The 18,228-nt window shown below is 38.9% G+C and overlaps 1 protein-coding gene across 16 annotated transcripts in view; it reads right to left on the bottom strand.

The window, feature by feature from the left end:
- The window catches only part of GPHN (gephyrin), a 635,834-nt gene extending 626,320 nt beyond the window's left edge, over positions 1 to 9,514 (bottom strand). For 12 of the 16 annotated variants that reach the window (XM_019833153.3, XM_019833151.3, XM_011283278.4 and 9 more), the window contains exon 1: positions 8,278 to 9,513. Coding sequence is in view for 15 of the 16 variants with exons in the window: in XM_019833151.3 (XP_019688710.1) it covers positions 8,278 to 8,341 (64 nt within the window). In the remaining variant the exon portion in view is untranslated. Of the gene's footprint in view, positions 1 to 8,277 lie in introns of all 16 variants that reach the window. The other 4 variants (XM_011283280.4, XM_011283281.3, XM_011283283.3 and 1 more) reach the window with 2 other exon arrangements.
- Positions 9,515 to 18,228: the final 8,714 nt, after the last annotated feature.

Genomic DNA, 18,228 nt, shown 5'->3' with positions numbered 1-18,228 from the left:
GTATTCAGAAGCTATCCCATTTGCAACTAAATTCAAATGTAACTACTATCACGGAGACATCAATGCTATCATAGCATAATTTTTTAAATTTGCATTAGGATAGGGGCGCCTGGGTGGCGCAGTCGGTTAAGCGTCCGACTTCAGCCAGGTCACGCTCTCGCGGTCCGGGAGTTCGAGCCCCGTGTCGGGCTCTGGGCTGATGGCTCAGAGCCTGGAGCCTGTTTCCGATTCTGTGTCTCCCTCTCTCTCTGCCCCTTCCCCGTTCATGCTCTGTCTCTCTCTGTCCCAAAATAAATAAACGTTGAAAAAAAAAAAAAAACCTTAAATTCGCATTAGGATCAAAATTCACTATTGACTCAAGTGGAAGGGAGAAAAGGTGATCACATTTTTAATGTTTCATCCTTTTTGTATCTGAAAATAGTATTTACCCTATTCAATTTCTTGTGTCCAAGATATCCAAAAGTTCTTAACCTGAATTAGACTTTAAAGATCATTAATTCTAAGTACACTTTTTTCTTAATGTTTGTACAAAAAAAAAAAAAAAAAAAAAACTTAACAGTACATTTCCACTTAGCACTCAAGCTGGTCTCTTCCTTTCATGAGTTTCTGCATTTTTATTAACATTTTCAGCATCAGGCAGACACAATTAGCCATGATCCTGAAATGTCAAAGTACAAAGAAATATGTAAATTTCTTTTGGTCTTATAGTAATAACCATTCCTTCTCTAATGCCCTCAACCCAAAAGTGAAAACAATCATTCTTTAGACCTGCAAGTCTAAATGGATATGCTACCATGTTTAATTCTTAGCAAGGTAGTTTGTGTGCTTCCCAAGGGTATAGTAGATTAGAAACTAGAAGGTGAAGGGCAACTTGTGAAGGGCAACTTATAAAGGCCACAAGGATTAAATAACAGGCGCCAAATGCTTAGAACAAATTGAACATGTTTATACCATGTATATAGGCCTGATAATTGTTAGCTATAATTACTTAAACCTGATTGAACAAAAATAAGTTATGTTCAATATCTTCTATGTTAGAAAGTAGGAAATATGTAATGGTTTAAAAATTTGTGTCAAAAATGGCTTTACACGAAAAGTTTTGATGTTTATACTTAAGTAATCTACATCAAAAAGAAAATATAAAGGCACTTTATTCCTTGAAATGCAACATAAATGAAGCATGAATTTGTCAATATCCAAGTTGACTAAATAGCGTGTTCCTATTAATGCTAAAATATAAGCTCCAAAAGGACTAGGACTGTATTTGTCTTATTCACTATTGTATCCCTCACTTTAGCACAGACCCTAGCACATAGATGTTGAATACTGAATACATTATTTCCTTTGTTCATCACATTAACTCTATTAAGTAAGCATAATTACCCCAACTCAAAGCTAAGGAAACAGAGGTAAAATGCAGTTAAGTGTCTTGAAAGTCATAGAAGATACAGAACTTTTGATTCCTATTTTATGCTATTTTGACCATCAGAACTGACCTTCAAAATAACATTTTCAGAATTTCTTCAACCTATAAATTTTTCATTTTTTAAGATGACATTTTTAAAAATTACTATAAAATTACTCTAAAATAATCCTCATAAGACTTGCCCATCAACTAAGAAGCAAATATATCAAACCTGATAGTATAAAAATGTTTCAAATACACATTATTAATATCATCCTCTTACTAGCAGTATATAGAAAAATACTAAACCCCTGAACCATCTTCTTACTAGTAACAGTGAAGTTCTGGTTAACCTAAGTGTTTTTGGATAGCTTCCTAAGCCACTATATAAATGTCACACCACCCAATTTTTTTTATTATACATCTCCTATGCCATTACTTCATTAATAGGTGCTACAACAAAAGGACACAAAAGACGTAAAGCACACAATCTTCTGTTTCAAGAACTTTAAAACCTACTTTGATTAAGAGGTTTATACATGAAGACATTACCAAACTGCATCAAAGCAACATATGATGAGAAAAGGAAGATTATTAAATATACACTCCAAGTTAGACATATATGGTAGGCATTTTCACATACATTATCTCAGTTCTTACAACTCTGTGAAATAAGTATTGCCATCCTCATTTTGGAGAAGGAAACTGAAATTCAGAGAGATTAAATGACTTCCCAAAATAAAGACCAAATCTGGGTCTGAAATCTAAGTTTGTTTGACTCTAAAGTACTTTTGTCTTTTTTAAAACTATACCTTGTAGCCTCCCACATATACATGATTACAGGGTATAGACAACATTTATAAATACTGCAGGAAAACAAAGACATCATTGTAGAGAATAATTTCTAGGATTTTGTTGAGGAAGTAATGCTTGAGCTAAGTCTGAAATTAAGTATAAGACTGAAACTACTGATAACAGAGGATTATCAATGTCACAAAAATTTTTCAATGTTTATTTACTTTGAGAGAGACAGAGCATGAGAGGGGGAGAGGCAGAGAGAGAGGAAGAGAGCGAAAACCAAGCAGGCTCCACACTATCAGCAGAGTCCTACAACATGGGGCTCAATCTCACGAGTCATGAGATTGATCATGACATGTGGCAGAAATCAAGAGTCTGAAGTTCAACCAACTGAGCCACCCAGGTGCCCCAACACAAAAATTTCCAAATGAAAAAAAAATCTAAATATTTTTCCTTCAGTTTATACTGACAGGACTTAACCTCTGAAATTTTATCTTTTCTTCCGTTTCTTATTCTCTTTCATTTTTCTAACCCCTCCCATCATGATTTTCATTATGGAGACAAAAAATATTAACTAAGTCTGATATCCTATATTTCTCTTTCCAGTTGTTCAAGATGCTAAAGTATAGAAACATTGCCATGAGAGTTTAAAGTGATCTTAAAGAATGACTCCTTCTGGTTAGTGGTAAGAAAAGCTAAGAGTTAAGTAATATTACAAAACTTTACTGGCCAGGGGCGCCTGGGTGGCGCAGTCGGTTAAGCGTCTGACTTCAGCCAGGTCACGATCTCGCGGTCCGGGAGTTCCAGCCCCGCGTCAGGCTCTGGGCTGATGGCTCAGAGCCTGGAGCCTGTTTCTGATTCTGTGTCTCCCTCTCTCTCTGCCCCTCCCCCGTTCATGCTCTGTCTCTCTCTGTCCCAAAAAATAAATAAACGTTGAAAAAGAAAAAAAAAATTCAAAACTTTACTGGCCAATCTAGCATTAGAAAGCCAGTCTTCTAGTGTTCTTCCCATGACCCAGTGCTCCTTAAATTTTTGGTGTCAAAGGACCAATAACAGAGAAGATTGATGAGGTCTGGAGCTGTAAAATGGGTTTACTTGAAATTTCTTTGAAGTTTCTAATTTTATCTTAACAATTCATGTGAATTCTACATTCTGTTCCTAATTTACACATACTAAAAGCGGTTTAAATTATACATTGTCAAGTAAAATTGATACTAAGACTTAGTAAGACTAAAATTGATTCTAAGACTTAGAATCCTTAAAGAGTATCCCTTGACACAATATCATGTACCCAATATGAAAAGCAGGACACAAATTGTATAATGCCCCTTTTTACCACATCTCATTTCCTTGCCCCCTTATTTTTCAAATTAGGAATTTTTTTTAAAGCATATAGTAAGTTTAATTCCATTCTTTCAAAATGTATACTTACTGGAAAAACTGTAAAAATAATCGGGTTGTTTAATTATAAAATTTAAGAAAGTTTAATTAAAATTAATATATTGAACACAAATTCACTTATGAATTCATTGAACAACCTGGATACAACTTCTACATGAAGATACTTCATTAGACTTTTGCTTTTGGGGTGGTTGCTCAAAAATTAAGCAAGACTGCATGCTATCCATACTAACTACAGTCCCAAATACTTTTGAGCAGGTTAAATAATCTTTTCTTCTTCTGTGGTATTTATCTTCTCTGCCCAGATGTGAAGGAAAAAAATCTCTTGTGGTTTCATTGCTTCTTTTTTAGGATCTCTTTTTTTTTAACAGCTCAAATTCCAAATATGTTTCCTTGTTCTTCAATCCTATTTACAGGAGGAAAGTATAAGTTTTATCTATTTTACTGAGTGTTTCACAAAGTACTTTATTCACCTTAAATACGAATGTATCACCAGTAAGAATAAAATTAGACTCTTATTCATTGTTTCTTCCCCAGCAACATACTGCTGATTCTCCATACCTCAGTTAATGTCAAATAGTCATACATGATTTTAATATAGTTAAAACTCTTAATATATAACAACATAGGTACTGCTAGCTTATAAGGTTGTTAGCCAGTGATGATAGTATATTCATTAGAAATTAATGATTTCCTACTTTAGCTAAACATTTAATTCTCTAATACGTTGATTTCAACCAAAAATTCGTGAAAGAATGACCTAGTTTGAGGAATAGGATTCTTTTTAACAATGGTCATACAGATCAATATTGGTATGTTTGCCTGAACACAAAATTCCATTCGGTAGAATTTAAGTTTGGTTTGCAATACGAATTTGCCTAGTTAATGACAACACCTATTCTCAAAACAAAGATATATAAACATCAATAAATAAGCTTTTCAGAAAATGTACAAGGATAAACTTGAGGAATGAAATAAAATAAATGCCTCAACAATTCTAGACTTACATGATTATAATCTCCTCGGTTTAGAATCTGTTAAATATTTTGAATGACTTTATTTATGAATGACTAAAATACTGCCTGTATGTAATATATTTGGTATTCTACTTTACAATTAGTTTTTAATCTCTATTATCTAGTCTTATATTTGTTCTAATATCTTCTACTGATTACAGATCCCTATTCTCATTCTCTATATTATATAAATGCATGCATTCATTAGTTTCCTGATGTTTCTGTGAAGCTTTAACAGTTAGAGAACTAGTGTGCTCCCTGGATAAAGAGTTTATTTAGAAATAGAAAAAAGTAGGTGAAAAGTGACACATTAATATATAATGAGTCTGCTATAAACCTAAAATGTTTCCGTGATAACCAATTTTTATGTACCTAAATTTTCCCATTTTCCTGATAATTAGCATAACTAAAATAGCCATGTCACACTAATTATTATAATCTAATTTTCAAGTCCAAAATGATTCAAGACCATTAAGCAAAAAGAAATGCCTCTGCTAAATATTTTCCTACCACTGTTTCAAAATTCTAATATTTGATGAGAATTTCAACAGACTGCATACTACATCTATTTGCAAAATTCATAGCCAAGATGAAGACTAAAAAAAATGCAAAGGATGAGAAGTTTCAAAGTATACATATGATTTTTCAACAGATAATAAAAAAAGTCACAATGAAAGTCAATTAAGGACTTGAGAAATGACAACACAATTTCACCAAAATACAAACACATTGTAAAATGTGTGCATAGGTAGACAATACTTTCAATCACCTCTTAAAAATAGATAAAAATACTTAACATCATTATCATGAAGCATGTAGAAGATATTTTCTAAAACACACTCTCCGCCTTTAAGAGAGCCACAAATTATAACTCATAAAATCACAATTTTAAGTGAGGCCTCTTAATTCAATTTTCTTAAGTATGAAGTCATAGTACTAAGTTCAATAAAGAAAACTTTTACACAGTAAAACTGCGAAACTTTAAGTTATATGAGACACAAAATCACACAACATAGCTTCATTTTTGTAGGGTTTTTTCTTGCACAAAATCACATGGAATATCAAGACCACAAATTTTAAGCTGTCTGTAATAAACATCCTCTATTTGCAGACTGAGAACTGGTGTTCTTTCCTCTGATTCTTCTGTTTCCAGGCTCTGTCGAAGTTAACTATAACTTTTCAAGTAAAAACATAAGTTATTTCTGACTTCACATGTCCATTTTATCATCACATACTATTGTCCTCCATTACCATTTCTTCCAATTCTGAAACTTCTTTTTCGTTCCTTCAGCTATATCCTTATTCTTGACCCTAGACTTTTCCCCCTAAACTACTGTACCTCATTTTCATGAGACAGCTTCTCCAGATTACTGTTAATTCCACTGCCAAAGTTTTCTCCTTGACATCTTGCCTGTGCCACCTACCTATTCCACCTAAGCTTTTCAAGGTCCTTGCATTTCATTTTTATTCTGCTCAAGAACCTCATCCTCACAATATATTCATTTATAAGGTTGCCACTGACTTTCAACTCCCCTTTGAAATGCCAGTTTCTTCTTACCTTTAGTAAATGAACCAAATTCTCCCTTCAGATAGTCACATTTGCTCCTAATTCATCTGGGAATGGAATTCCTTTTACACTTAGCCCTCAAACACACCGTAATTTATTTAAATAGCAGCACAATAATTACATACATTGTTTCTTTAGTTGTTTCCATACCAATATTATCCCTATTGTACTGTAGGGATAGAGATAAGGGCTGTTATCTTTCAAAGCATTCTGTACACCTATCTACTGTGTCACTTTACCCAGGTAAGAAGATTCACTAAATAAAACTATTAGGGAAAGCTTAAATTAACAACAAAAAAAAATACGTTTTTTTTTTAAACGCTATGGTTTAACTTGAAAACAGCTTTGACCTTTCGTTTCCATGGACAGCTGAAATACTTTGGATTCTATTAAGCTTCACTCTTACTACTCTATCATTTTTCAAAACCGGCTGGACTGTAAAGAGCAAGTTGAAGGCTGATAGAGGCTGTACATTTTTTACACCCGTGATTAGATTCTTTGAAAATCAGCAGTGTCAACTCTAAGAATTCTGATACAACTGAATCTTCACACAAGGCAACAGTTTCAGCACCAAAAGAAGAGAACAGCGCATCATCTGCTTTTTTGGGGGGGTGGGTTCCCTTCCCTGCAACTGGCTTACACTAGTTTCTCTATCCCAGGGGCTTTCCATTAGGAAAATTCAACAAACCACCATTAACATCTGGAAAGAATACCACGGCAAGGCAACCCTTTTACTTAAAAGAGAGGAAGGGGTGCCACGGATATCTCCTTTTCATAAAACTCAGCAGCCAAATAAGCTTAGCGCTCAATATCTACCGACAGAGATTTTTTTTTTCTACCTAATAAAAGCAAGTCTCATTCAATTTAGTCCCTTCTCGAGCACCGTCTCAACCTGTCAGAATTTGACAAGAGAAAAAAAAATAAGAAGTGAGGGGCGGGGGACTAGGGAGACACAAGGATTCCCGTCTACATCTCTTCTTTTTCCAAAATCACAGCAAGTGTGCCTTGGATTTCCTTCACTCCAAACTAAGCCCTCAGATTCCAAATATAGTTCTTTAACCCCCACTTCGCCACTGAATTACACACAAACCTTGCCAATTACAGAACCACAGCAGAACCCCCAACAAATTGGCTTGCTATTCATCTCGGAAGTCATGCCCTGCAGCAACTGCCTACCGCCGAACTGAGGGATATTACCCAAATACAACGCAACGGAATCAGACATGCAGAGCACACACAGCTTCTGCGAGGGAGGGAAACGAGACCCAGGAAAAGTGCGCTGCTCACAAGCCTTGGGACCAACCGGAGAGGGGGGTTCCCAGAAAGGAGGGGGACAGAGAAGCCCAAGTCGGGGAATCCCACCCTCTCAAATAAAAAGCCCCGGCCGCAGGGTGCAGCCCGTCCCTCTAAGAAAACCAAGAGGCGGGCAGAGAGAGGGCCCTTTGCTGGGGAAGGCGGAACGCAGACACTTTCCGAGGTCTGGGTGCAAGCGATCCCCCACCTCTCGGGACAGACAAGGGGTGTCCCACGGGTGGTTGAGGGGATGCCCGACTGGCGACGGGTAGCCTGAGGCAGAGCAGAGTTTCGCCTGATATTCCCCAGTGTGGTGTCCGGCCGGTGCCCGGGGCAAGCACAGCTACAGCAGCGCGGGGCCGCCAGCGGAGGGGGGAGGGGAGGGAGGGGGTGGAAACGGGAATCCCCCCTCTCTAAGACGAGCACTGGCGGAGGAAGCGCGCCGGCCAGTCAGAGCGGCGTGCTTCAAGATGCGGAGCCGGGATCCCGCCGCCTGCACCGGCAGCAAGGAGCCCCGCAGCGCCCGCCGCACCAGCCCCTCAGTCCCCGGGGGCCAGGGACTTCGGCTGCGAAGGCACTGGGGCCTGATATCCCACGGGCCGGCCCCAGTTCCTGGGGGGCCCGCGGGAACACCCCAACCTCCGGCGGCTCTCAGCGGTTGTAAAACGCGCCCCCCCCGTCCCCCTCCTCAGTCTTCCCTCCTCCCGAGGCCGCAGAGAAGAGTCACCACAGACGAGAAGCCTGAGACTAGTCGGGGACAGCGGCCGCGACGGTCCCGGACCTCCTCCCCCGGTTACCTGTGAGGACTCCGACACGGATTTGATGGTCGTGGTTAGTGAGGATCATTCCCTCGGTCGCCATGTTTCCCAGCGCAGTCACCGCACTGACAGGAGCCGGGAGAAGCCGGAGCCCGGAGCGCGCGGGCCGGGAGCGCGCTCGCCTCGGAGAGCGCGAGAGCGAGAGCGCCCGGGGAGCTCGCGGCGACCGGGCAAGGAGGGGGAGGCGGCCGGGCGCTCCGCGGCCTGCGCGGGGGAGAGGCCCGGCCGGGAGTGCGCGAGTCCGCGGTGGGGGGGGGGCGGAGTCAGAGCGCGCGACTCCGCGTCCAGGTCGGAGGAGGCTAGCTGCGGTAGAGGGGTCGGGGGGCGGGCCGCAGGGGGGAGAGCGCGCGGAGGCGTCCGACGAGGCCGCTGAGACCCAGACCGCTCTGCGGTGAGCGAGACGGAGACCGGCTAGATAGCAGGAGAGTGAAGGGAAAGGAGTGCACACGCTCGGAGGGTTGCGGGGGCGGACTCGGGGACAGGGGCGGAGCTACACCGCGAGGCGTGGAACTCGTGGAGAGTGAGGGGAGGTGTGAGAGCTCGGGTTGCAGAGTACTGGGAGCGGGAAGGAGGCGGCCCAGCCCGAGAAGGACGGAGGAACGCTCCTGGGCGCGCGAGTAGCGGCGGATTGGCTGGAGAACGCGGAGCGGGTGCGCGCGGGACGCGAACGCCGCCTCAGCCGAGCCCCAGACAGAAGCAATCCCCTGCCGAGCCAGCGCGTCGTCGTTAGCCGCGGGCCAGCTCTCCGGGCCGCGGAGCCGCTCTCCCGAGGGGAGGAGAAAAGGACCCAGCATACGGGGCTTCTTCGTGCAGCTGCTCGACCCCATGAAAGCGCCAGGAAACCTGCAAGTGGCTTAGAAAGCTACGTGGGTGGCAGAACGGTGGCCACTGAAACCGAGAGCCCGCCGTAGTGAAGGAGTTATCCTGTCCCGCCTCACCTTCCCGCTTGCTTCGTCAGTCGGCTCGCCCTGCCGGAGGATTTCCATTTCTTCTCTGCTTTAGGATCCCATTTCCAAGTGTGTACCCACAGGACGGTCCTGTGGGGCAGGAAGCAGAGCATCCTGAATGGGGATACCTGGCTTTTCTTCCTCCCGGTGTCCCGTGGTTTCGTGGCCTTACGCTCCATCACCACCACGGTCTCTGCTTTTAGATGAAAAGCACCAATCTCAGAGAATGAGAACAACGTGTTCCTCGCCCCTGAACCACGATCGAAAGATTGGAAGTAGAAGCCAGGCCGTGACAATTGAGTTTCATTTCATCATTTGTAGGATGTGAGATTACCATAAAAATAGTTTTTGTTGTCACTTATTTTCATGGACCTTTCATAAATGTATTATTAATCACCTTTGGCAATTTCACCTTGGCTTCTTGTTGTTTTCTAGCCTTTTCAATTTGGGAATTAAAAAAATAATACATATTTTTTTCCTAATGTTCTCAGCCATGATAAAAAACTTGGGGAGCGTAAGAATGAAAAGCAAATTGTCAAAAATGTATAAACGTTTGTACGCAATTAAAATCTTAATTTGATGGTTATGTTTTTTTATTGTGCCATTGAAACATGGACTTATCCTCTAACTGAAGATTCATATTGTTTTGTATTTCATTTTAAATAATGGGAATACAAAGTAGATGATGGATGAAACTGAGGTGGGATAAAATAGTAAAATTTCTTTTGAGTATGTGCATTGCTAGTATTTTTTATGGTAGATAAAAAATGGAAGGCAGATCATAAAGCCACTTTAATAATCTATCACCATAGAGCCTGGTGGCCAACAGATTCTAAACTAGTTTCAAGTAAGAGAGATATATGTGAAAATACCTCCAAGAAAATGGTTGGTTACGTTGCTGCCTTTGCAGTCTATATTGCAATCTTTTGCCTTTGCAATCTTTATTCCCCACGGCTCCCTCAAATTTGAAATAGTTGTAAAATGTCTTGAATTTTTAGAGAAATTCTAACCCTGCCTACTAATAGGTTCTATGACCTTAAACTAAGTTTGGGGTTTTTAAGGTTGCAGATTAAATAAGCACCCTCTCAACTTATAATATTCTATAATTATCTGTGGAAAGAAACTGGTATTTTCCTTTCACAATAAGTAACAGAAAACAAGGGACTTCCTGTATCTACAAAAGTAATAAGGGTGAAATTCATTAAAATTTAATTAACCCTAACATATATGGAGGTTTGTTTGCTGAAACTACTAAAATTGCTGAAAAAACTAGTATTAATAGAACTAAATTGGACAACTATAATATGTGCTTGTCTTCCAACAATTTTCCTCAAGTGTATTCATCTCTGCTAAATTTAGCAAACTGTAACAAAATTTGCACAGGAAGAACTCACTGACTTTACTGTCTAATGTGACTTTTTTTAATGTTTTTTTTATCTTTATTTATTTTTGAGAGAAAGAGAGAGAGAGGCAGAGTGTAAGCGGAGGAGGGGCAGAGAGAGAGGGAGAGAGAATCCAAAGCAGACTCCAGGTTCTGAGCTGTCAGCACAGAGCCCAACACAGGGCTCCGACCCACAAACCATCTGTTCATGACCTGAGCCGAAGTCAGATGCTCTACCGACTGAGCCACTGGGGCACCCTGCAATGTTTATTTTTGAGAGAGAGGCAGAGCGCAAGCAGGGGAGGGGACAGAGAGGAAGGGAGACATAGAATCCAAAGCAGGCTTCAGGGTCCCAGCTGTGAGCACAGAGCCCGACACAGGTCTTGAACCCGTGAACCGCGAGATCTTGTCTTGAGTCAAGGTCCGAGGCTTAACTGACAGACATCCTTACTCAGGTGTCCCTAATGTGACTTTTCTTTTACTGCTGCTTATTGAATGAATATTGCAGTATGCACATGCTTTTTTACTCTTGCTGTATAGTATGGCATTTCTTCAAAGTTCACCCTGGAAACAAGCGTTATAACAAAAAATTTTTCTGGTAAGAAGAGAGTAGCATTTCCAAATTTTGACAGATGTCTCAGGAATATACTGAGGGGAAAGGGGAAACAAAAAGTGAAAAAAAGTTTGTATCTAAAGAATTAGAAGGTCCCAAGGATTCACTGTCTCTATTAAGGTTTTAGTAATGAAAACAACAGGGGTTTACATTTACTAAAAATTAACGAAAGATAAGCATCTGACTTTCATAATGATTTTCATTTTGAAGATGAAAGACAAATGAGTTACTAAATGAATAAAAGTTGTGTTTCCATTTAGTGTAACACTTAAAGTGTGTTTACACTTAGCCCTCCTGGTACTTGAGATTTCCTATAGTTAATTAGAATTTCAGTATAAGGCAAAAGCTTACTGGCTTTTCTGGGGTCAGACTCTCCTCATTGATGTTAGATGTGAGAAAGAACAAATTTGGCAATGGATTATTCTCCCTGTAAGACTTATTTGATTCTTGCCCTCTTTCCTGATAGGCTAATCACCACAATTAAAACAGTCAATTAGGGGCACCTGGGTGGCTCAGTCGGTTGAGCGTCCGATTTCGGCTCAGGTCATGATCTCGCAGCTCGTGGGTTCGAGCCCCATGTCAGGTTCTGTGCTGACAGCTCGGAGCCTGGAGCCTGCTTCTGCTTCTGTGTCTCCCTTCTCTTTCTGCCCCTAACCCACTCGCGTTCTGTCTCTGTCTCTGTCAAAAATAAATAAACATTTAAAAAAAACCAGTCAATTAAAAATGGGTGCAACATAATTGAATTTTTTTAATGCCATTGAATTGCACATTTTAGAATGATTAAAATAGTAAATTTTGTTATGTGTATTTAGCACAGCAACAACAAAAATTGGTACAAGGTGAAACTGGTTGATTTTAACCTATTATTTTCCCCAAAGGATGCTTGATTATAGTCAAGATGAATTTTAGACGGGCTGAGTTAGGCAGTGTATTAGTTCCTAAGTTAGGATGTCATAACTAAGTACCATGAACTGGATGGCTTAAAACAATAGAAATTTATTTTCTTAAAGTTCTGGAGCCCAGAAGTTAAAATCAAAGCAAAGCCATTCTCTCTCCTGATTGATTTTTCTCTAGCTGTATAGTGTGATTATCTTTCCATATCAATAAATATGCTTCTGTAACAAAAAAAGGGGGGCGCCTGGGTGCCTCAGTCAGTTGAGTGACTTCGGCTCAGGTGGTGATCTCACAATTCGTGAGTTCGAGCCCCACATCGGGCTTCTCTGCTGTCAGCACAGAGCCCACTTGAGATCCTGTGTCCCTCTCTCTCTCTGACCCTCATCTGCTCATTCTCTCTTTCAAAAATAAATAAATACTATTTAAAAACAAGAATTCTTCCCTACCTCTTTCTAGCTTCTAGTGGTTTCTGGCAGTCCTTGGCATTCCTTGGCTTGTAGCTGCATCATTCCAGTCTTTGCCACCATGGCTTTCTTGCCAATATGTATTTTCACTTGCCCTTATTGTAAGGATATCAGTCATTGGATTTAGGGCCCACTATCATCCAGTATGACCCCAACTTAACAAATTACATCTGCAAAGACCCTATTTCCAAATAGGTCACATTGTGAGATTCTGGGTGGATGTGAAATTGGGGGGAAACTATTCAACCCAGTACAAAAATTCTAGTTAGAATTTTCCAAAGTCAGGTGAGATAAGTTTATACACTCCTACTAATGAAATTGACATTTTGCTTTTTTTGATGCCTTTATTATTTTTTAGTGAAGTGAAGCTGAGCCATTTGTTATGTCCATGGACAACTGTGTCCATGGAGTTTGATGGCGCTTATTCAAGAACAATTAGGACACTGTTTTCCAATGTCTGCCATGTTTATAAAAACAAATTCAAACTTTTCCTTGGGCTTTTGATAGTGTATTTCTGCTGCCCAGATTTCTGCTTGAATACTTTTGTGCCTAGGTCCTTCATATTTTTCTTACTCCAAATGTATAAGAACATTTTGGCTACAAGTGACTGATCCTAGTTTAAGTCAAAAGGCTCATGCAGTTATGAATTCCATACATGTATATAGCTTCAGGGTTGGCTAGATTCAGAATCTGAAACCATGTCATAAAAATGCCATCTTTCAGGTATGCTTTCTCCTTTGTTGACTTACTTCTCATATTGGTTCTTCCTACATAGTGGCAAAATTGGTATTGTCTTTTGTAAGCAATAATTTAGATCGGTAGTTATCAAGTTTGTCTGGGGACACCTGGAGAACCCAGGACCCTTTTGGAGGGTCTTTAAGGTCAAAAAGATTTTCATACTTAATACCAAGGCATTATTTGTCTTTCCAATCTCATTTTCTCTTTAGATACAGTGGAATTTTTTCCAGAGGCTACATGATATGCAATGATATCATCACCCTGACAGCTAATGAAATGTGTTTGTATACTTCTATATTTAAAAATTATTTTAATATGGTAAATATTTATACATGTAACCTACTTAAAAGTTCTTTGGAGTCCTCAATAATTTTTAAGGGTGTAAAGGGGTCCTGAAACCAAAAATCTTGAGAACCATAGAACTAGGTCATATCCCCACCCCCAAAGTACTTACACTAAGGCAAGTTAACCCGATTGGTTAGGCCTCAGTTATGTTCTCACCCAGAGGATGAGGATCAGCTGACCCCTACCAAATGGCTAAGACCAAGGGAGGGGAGATCAAGGTACCATAGGTAAGGCTAGTGCCTCGATAGGTTCACAGTTCAACTTTTCTTACAGACTCCTATCTCTCTCCACCATTACTACAGATTTTATTCTTTTCTGAGGACACTAATTTGTATGTTTAATACCACCCACATTATCTCCTGTTATCATTCAGAAGATAGAGAAGCTTTTCCTGGTATGTCACGACAACTTATGCACAATTATCACTTATTTATGTCTGCTTATCTATAAAAGAAGAAAACAAGGAGGGGAAAAGTCAGATTTCTAAAGAAAACACTGGTTTTTCTCCTTCCTTAATTCAAATAAAGGGTAGACCATAGAAGAGGAGGACAGTATTTGCTAGAAGAAGAATAAGGAATTATCAGGTAAGAGAAAGGAAAGAGAGATTGTTAAATCAAAAAGTAACATTAGGTTCCTAGAAACTACTTGATTTCTCAAAAGCACTCTGTCTATAAGGCCTTCAGGTTTTAGGATTCAGTATACACAAGCCAAGAAAAAATAGTCTGAAGCTTGAAAACTGACATGGTTTGAGTTTAAGTTTTATACTTTTAAAAAAATGAAAAACATCATGCTTTTCCTAAATTATTATTATTAATTGGTTTCCATGATATCAAACTTAGCTTAAAGCCCAGCTATCCTAGGTAAATATATTTGTCTCTATAAAAGCAATATACAATAAGAAAATTATTATTATTATTTTTAACTTTGTGATTTAACTTTATTTTTTATTTTTTAAAATTTACATCCAAATTAATTAGCATATAGTGAGGCAATGATTTCAGTAGATTCCTTAATGCCCCTTACCCATTTAGCCCATCCCCCCCTCCAACATCCCCTCCACAACCCTCAGTTTGTTCTCCATATTTATGAGTCTCTTTTGTTTTGTCCCCCTCCCTGTTTTTATATTATTTTTGTTTCCCTTCCCTTATGTTCATCTGTTTTGTCTCTTAAAGTCCTCATATGAGTGAAGTCATATGATTTTTGTCTTTCTCTGACTGACTAATCTCACTTAGCATAATACCCTCCAGTTCCATCCACGTAGTTGCAAGTGGCAAGATTTCATTCTTTTTGATTTATGAGTAATACTCTATTGTATATATATATATATATACCACATTTAATAAGAAATTTATTTTTAAAAAGAAAGAAAATTATTTTGTTAGCCTAAATAACCTCATTCTATCCTAGATTGACTAATAATTGGAGGAAATGTGATATATAGGAATATTTAAACAGTGTTTTGGCTTAAAATGATTCTTAAAGTTTGAAATGTTATAAAGCATAAGTGAATATGTGAAGGAAGTAGAGCTGATGACCACTCATTTTTACCATATAGTAATTACATTTCACATTTATCTTTCTGTGGCTCTCCTGCTGTGGGATTGATTGGTTACAGAGCAAGTATCCTTTTCCAACATAGAAACTTGTTCTTTTACAACTCCTAATATTTGATGATTAAATACAGAACATATGAAGTAATAGAGACTTTGAACTGTGAACAATACAAGCCCCTCCCAATGTGCCAGAGGGGCTGTTAGAAATTTGCCTTGGCATGTGACAGATTTCAGAAACCTCTGCCTATGAAAGAAGACAAGGTGACCATAGTCAAGTGACCATAGACCATACTAAAGCTGGATTTTCTACCTGGATCTAAAAGTGTAAGGCAATATGCTTGCATACTGCCACATGTCCTTTTGATGATTGCAATTCTAGACTAAAGACGAAAGTATCATCCTGTTGTTGGCCTTATTTCATTTAGGAAAGAAGTGTAACAAGCATTTCTAATCACTTTGTGGTCATTGCAAAAAGGCAACTTTTGGAAGTGAAATGTTAGCAAATATTCCCTGAATAGTTCAAAAGTCAAGGTAAAATAAATAAGCTACAAAAATAGTACTATCCAACATTATGGTTTGTAAATGTATTACTAACAGGACAAAGTTTTCCCCAGCTGAGGTTAAAACTGAGAAGTATCTCCCAAGTACAGTCAAGAGTCAGAGGTTTTATTCTCAGAGAAACATAACTGAAATATTATGAGTGTACATAAAACTGTAATAATGTTTCAATTCCATCAATACTTTCTGATTGCTAATTCAGTTTCCCTAATAACTTAATTCTTAAATGGGAATGCCCTAAATATAGGCATATTCCAACCACCTTGGAAGGTATAGCCATCATTGTAATTTAAATTGATTCCATTTATCAGTGATTCTCTTGGGAGTTTGAGGAGTTTGGATGAGCTGCTGATCTGTTGGGAAAGTTGACCAAATAAATTTGTACCTACAAAGGTAAGATCTATATTCTGGATTTATCAAAATGCAGATACTCACAAATATCCAGCCAACCCAAATGATAACTTTGTACTGCCATAGAAGTGCAAATCAGAGTCCAATGTGAAGTTTTACAAAGTAAGATAAAAGGCTTTGATATTTCCGTTTTGTGTTTTGAAGAAACTGAAAAATTTGGCGGATTTGAAGGAAAGGTGGTAAGTGTGACTGATAGTAAACATACAGTTTTGATACTTTGGTGATGGCAAATGATTCATTGTGTAAGAAGGGATAAATCTTTCCCAGCAACTAGTTTATTTCATGCCTTAGTTAATGAAGAAAAAAGGGGGAAAGGTCAGATACTCATCTAAACCTATTGAATGCCAAACAAAAAATGTGCATATGATTTTTAAAACATTTGAATGGGGCTCTTTTAATCCAATTTTAAAATTGGGAATCTAAGACCCTGAAATTAAATTACTTATTTAAGTAGTCAGTGTACAGTCAGATTTTATATTCTTGACTTTAGCTCTCATTGCTCTGTCTAATCCAATTGACTTGGAAAGTCTCTCAGGACTGCTGAAGCATACAAGGACTAGATAAGTACAGAGGTGGCTTTCTTGAAACAGAATATGGATTACATATTCATTTTACTCAGTTGGGAGAACATGAAACTATCTCTGGGCTGCCGAACCTGTTATTTATGTGGTCAAGAGAGGAAAGATATGAATTAGATTGGAATATGAACTGGTACTAAGAAAACCTGAGCTCTGGTAACTATCCTAACTGTTAACATCCCCAATTAACAGTGGGACTTTGGACACTCTTTCAACAAAGCTGAACTCCAGTTTCCTCTTCTATAAAATGAAGGCACATCATACTCATTTAAAGTTCCTTCTAATACCCAAATTCTGTGATTACATATAAACATTTTCAAATCTAAAATTAAATTTTTTTAAAAGTTTATTTACTTATTTTGAAAGAAAGAGAGAGCAACTGGGAGAGGGGCAGAGAGAGTGAGAGAGAAAATCTCAGTCAGGCTCCCCACAGTCAGCACAGAGCCCGAAAACAGGGCTCAAATTCACAAACCATGAGATCATGATCTAGTCATGTGTCATGACCTCAGCCAAAGTTGGACGCTTACCTGACTGAGCCACCCAGGTGCTCCCAAAATTACATTTTTAAATACACCTTTACAGATTTAAATTAACCTTGGGGGAAAGAAAATTTTTAATCGGACGGCTTACTTTGCTCATACCAGAATATAACAAGGGATTCCTACAGACTAAGAAATGTTTTGTAACAAATAAACTTTCTCCCTATTGACAGGATTCTGGAAATTAATGGCCACTTAGAGTAAACAAAAGATCTGAAGATCTTGGACAGCAGTATGATCCAAAATGACACAAGACAAGGTATCAAGAGACCTGGGACTTTACAATTAACTGTCTGAGGCATTATGCAATATCTGAGCTTCTATCTACTCTCAGGTACTATGTTAGGTGGTCAAAATGAAAAGATAAACAAGACATAGTCCTGTGCCTCAAAGAGTTCACAATCTGGTGAGAGAGAGAGATAGTTGGAGAAACAAACACTTCCAATATAATTCATTAAATGTTATGATAAAGGCAAGAAGACCTGGAACAGTGATTCTCAAACCCAGTTTCACATAAGAATTTCCAAAGGAACTTTTAAAAAATACAGATGCTCTGGGGGTGGGGGGTGGGGGGTGGGAGGGAGGGGAGGGTGGGTATGGGCATTGAGGGGGCACCTGTTGGGATGAGCACTGGGTGTTGTATGGAAACCAATTTGACAATAAATTTCATATTTAAATAAATAAATAAATAAATAAATAAATAACAATTAAAAAAAATACAGATGCTCTTGTCCTATCTTTGAAAGATCATGACTTAATTGTCTAACGGAGGGGTCCAGTGAATTGGGTTTTTTTAATATTAATATTAAATTTATTTTAAATTTATTTTTTAAATGTACATCCAAGTTAGTTAGCATATAGTGCAACAATGATTTCAGGAGTAGATTCCTTAATGCCCCTCATCCACTT

The sequence above is a fragment of the Felis catus genome, chromosome B3, assembly GCF_018350175.1.
Source record: "Felis catus isolate Fca126 chromosome B3, F.catus_Fca126_mat1.0, whole genome shotgun sequence".
Classification (NCBI taxonomy): domain Eukaryota; kingdom Metazoa; phylum Chordata; class Mammalia; order Carnivora; family Felidae; genus Felis; species Felis catus.
This window is presented reverse-complemented; position numbering and strand designations above follow the sequence as displayed.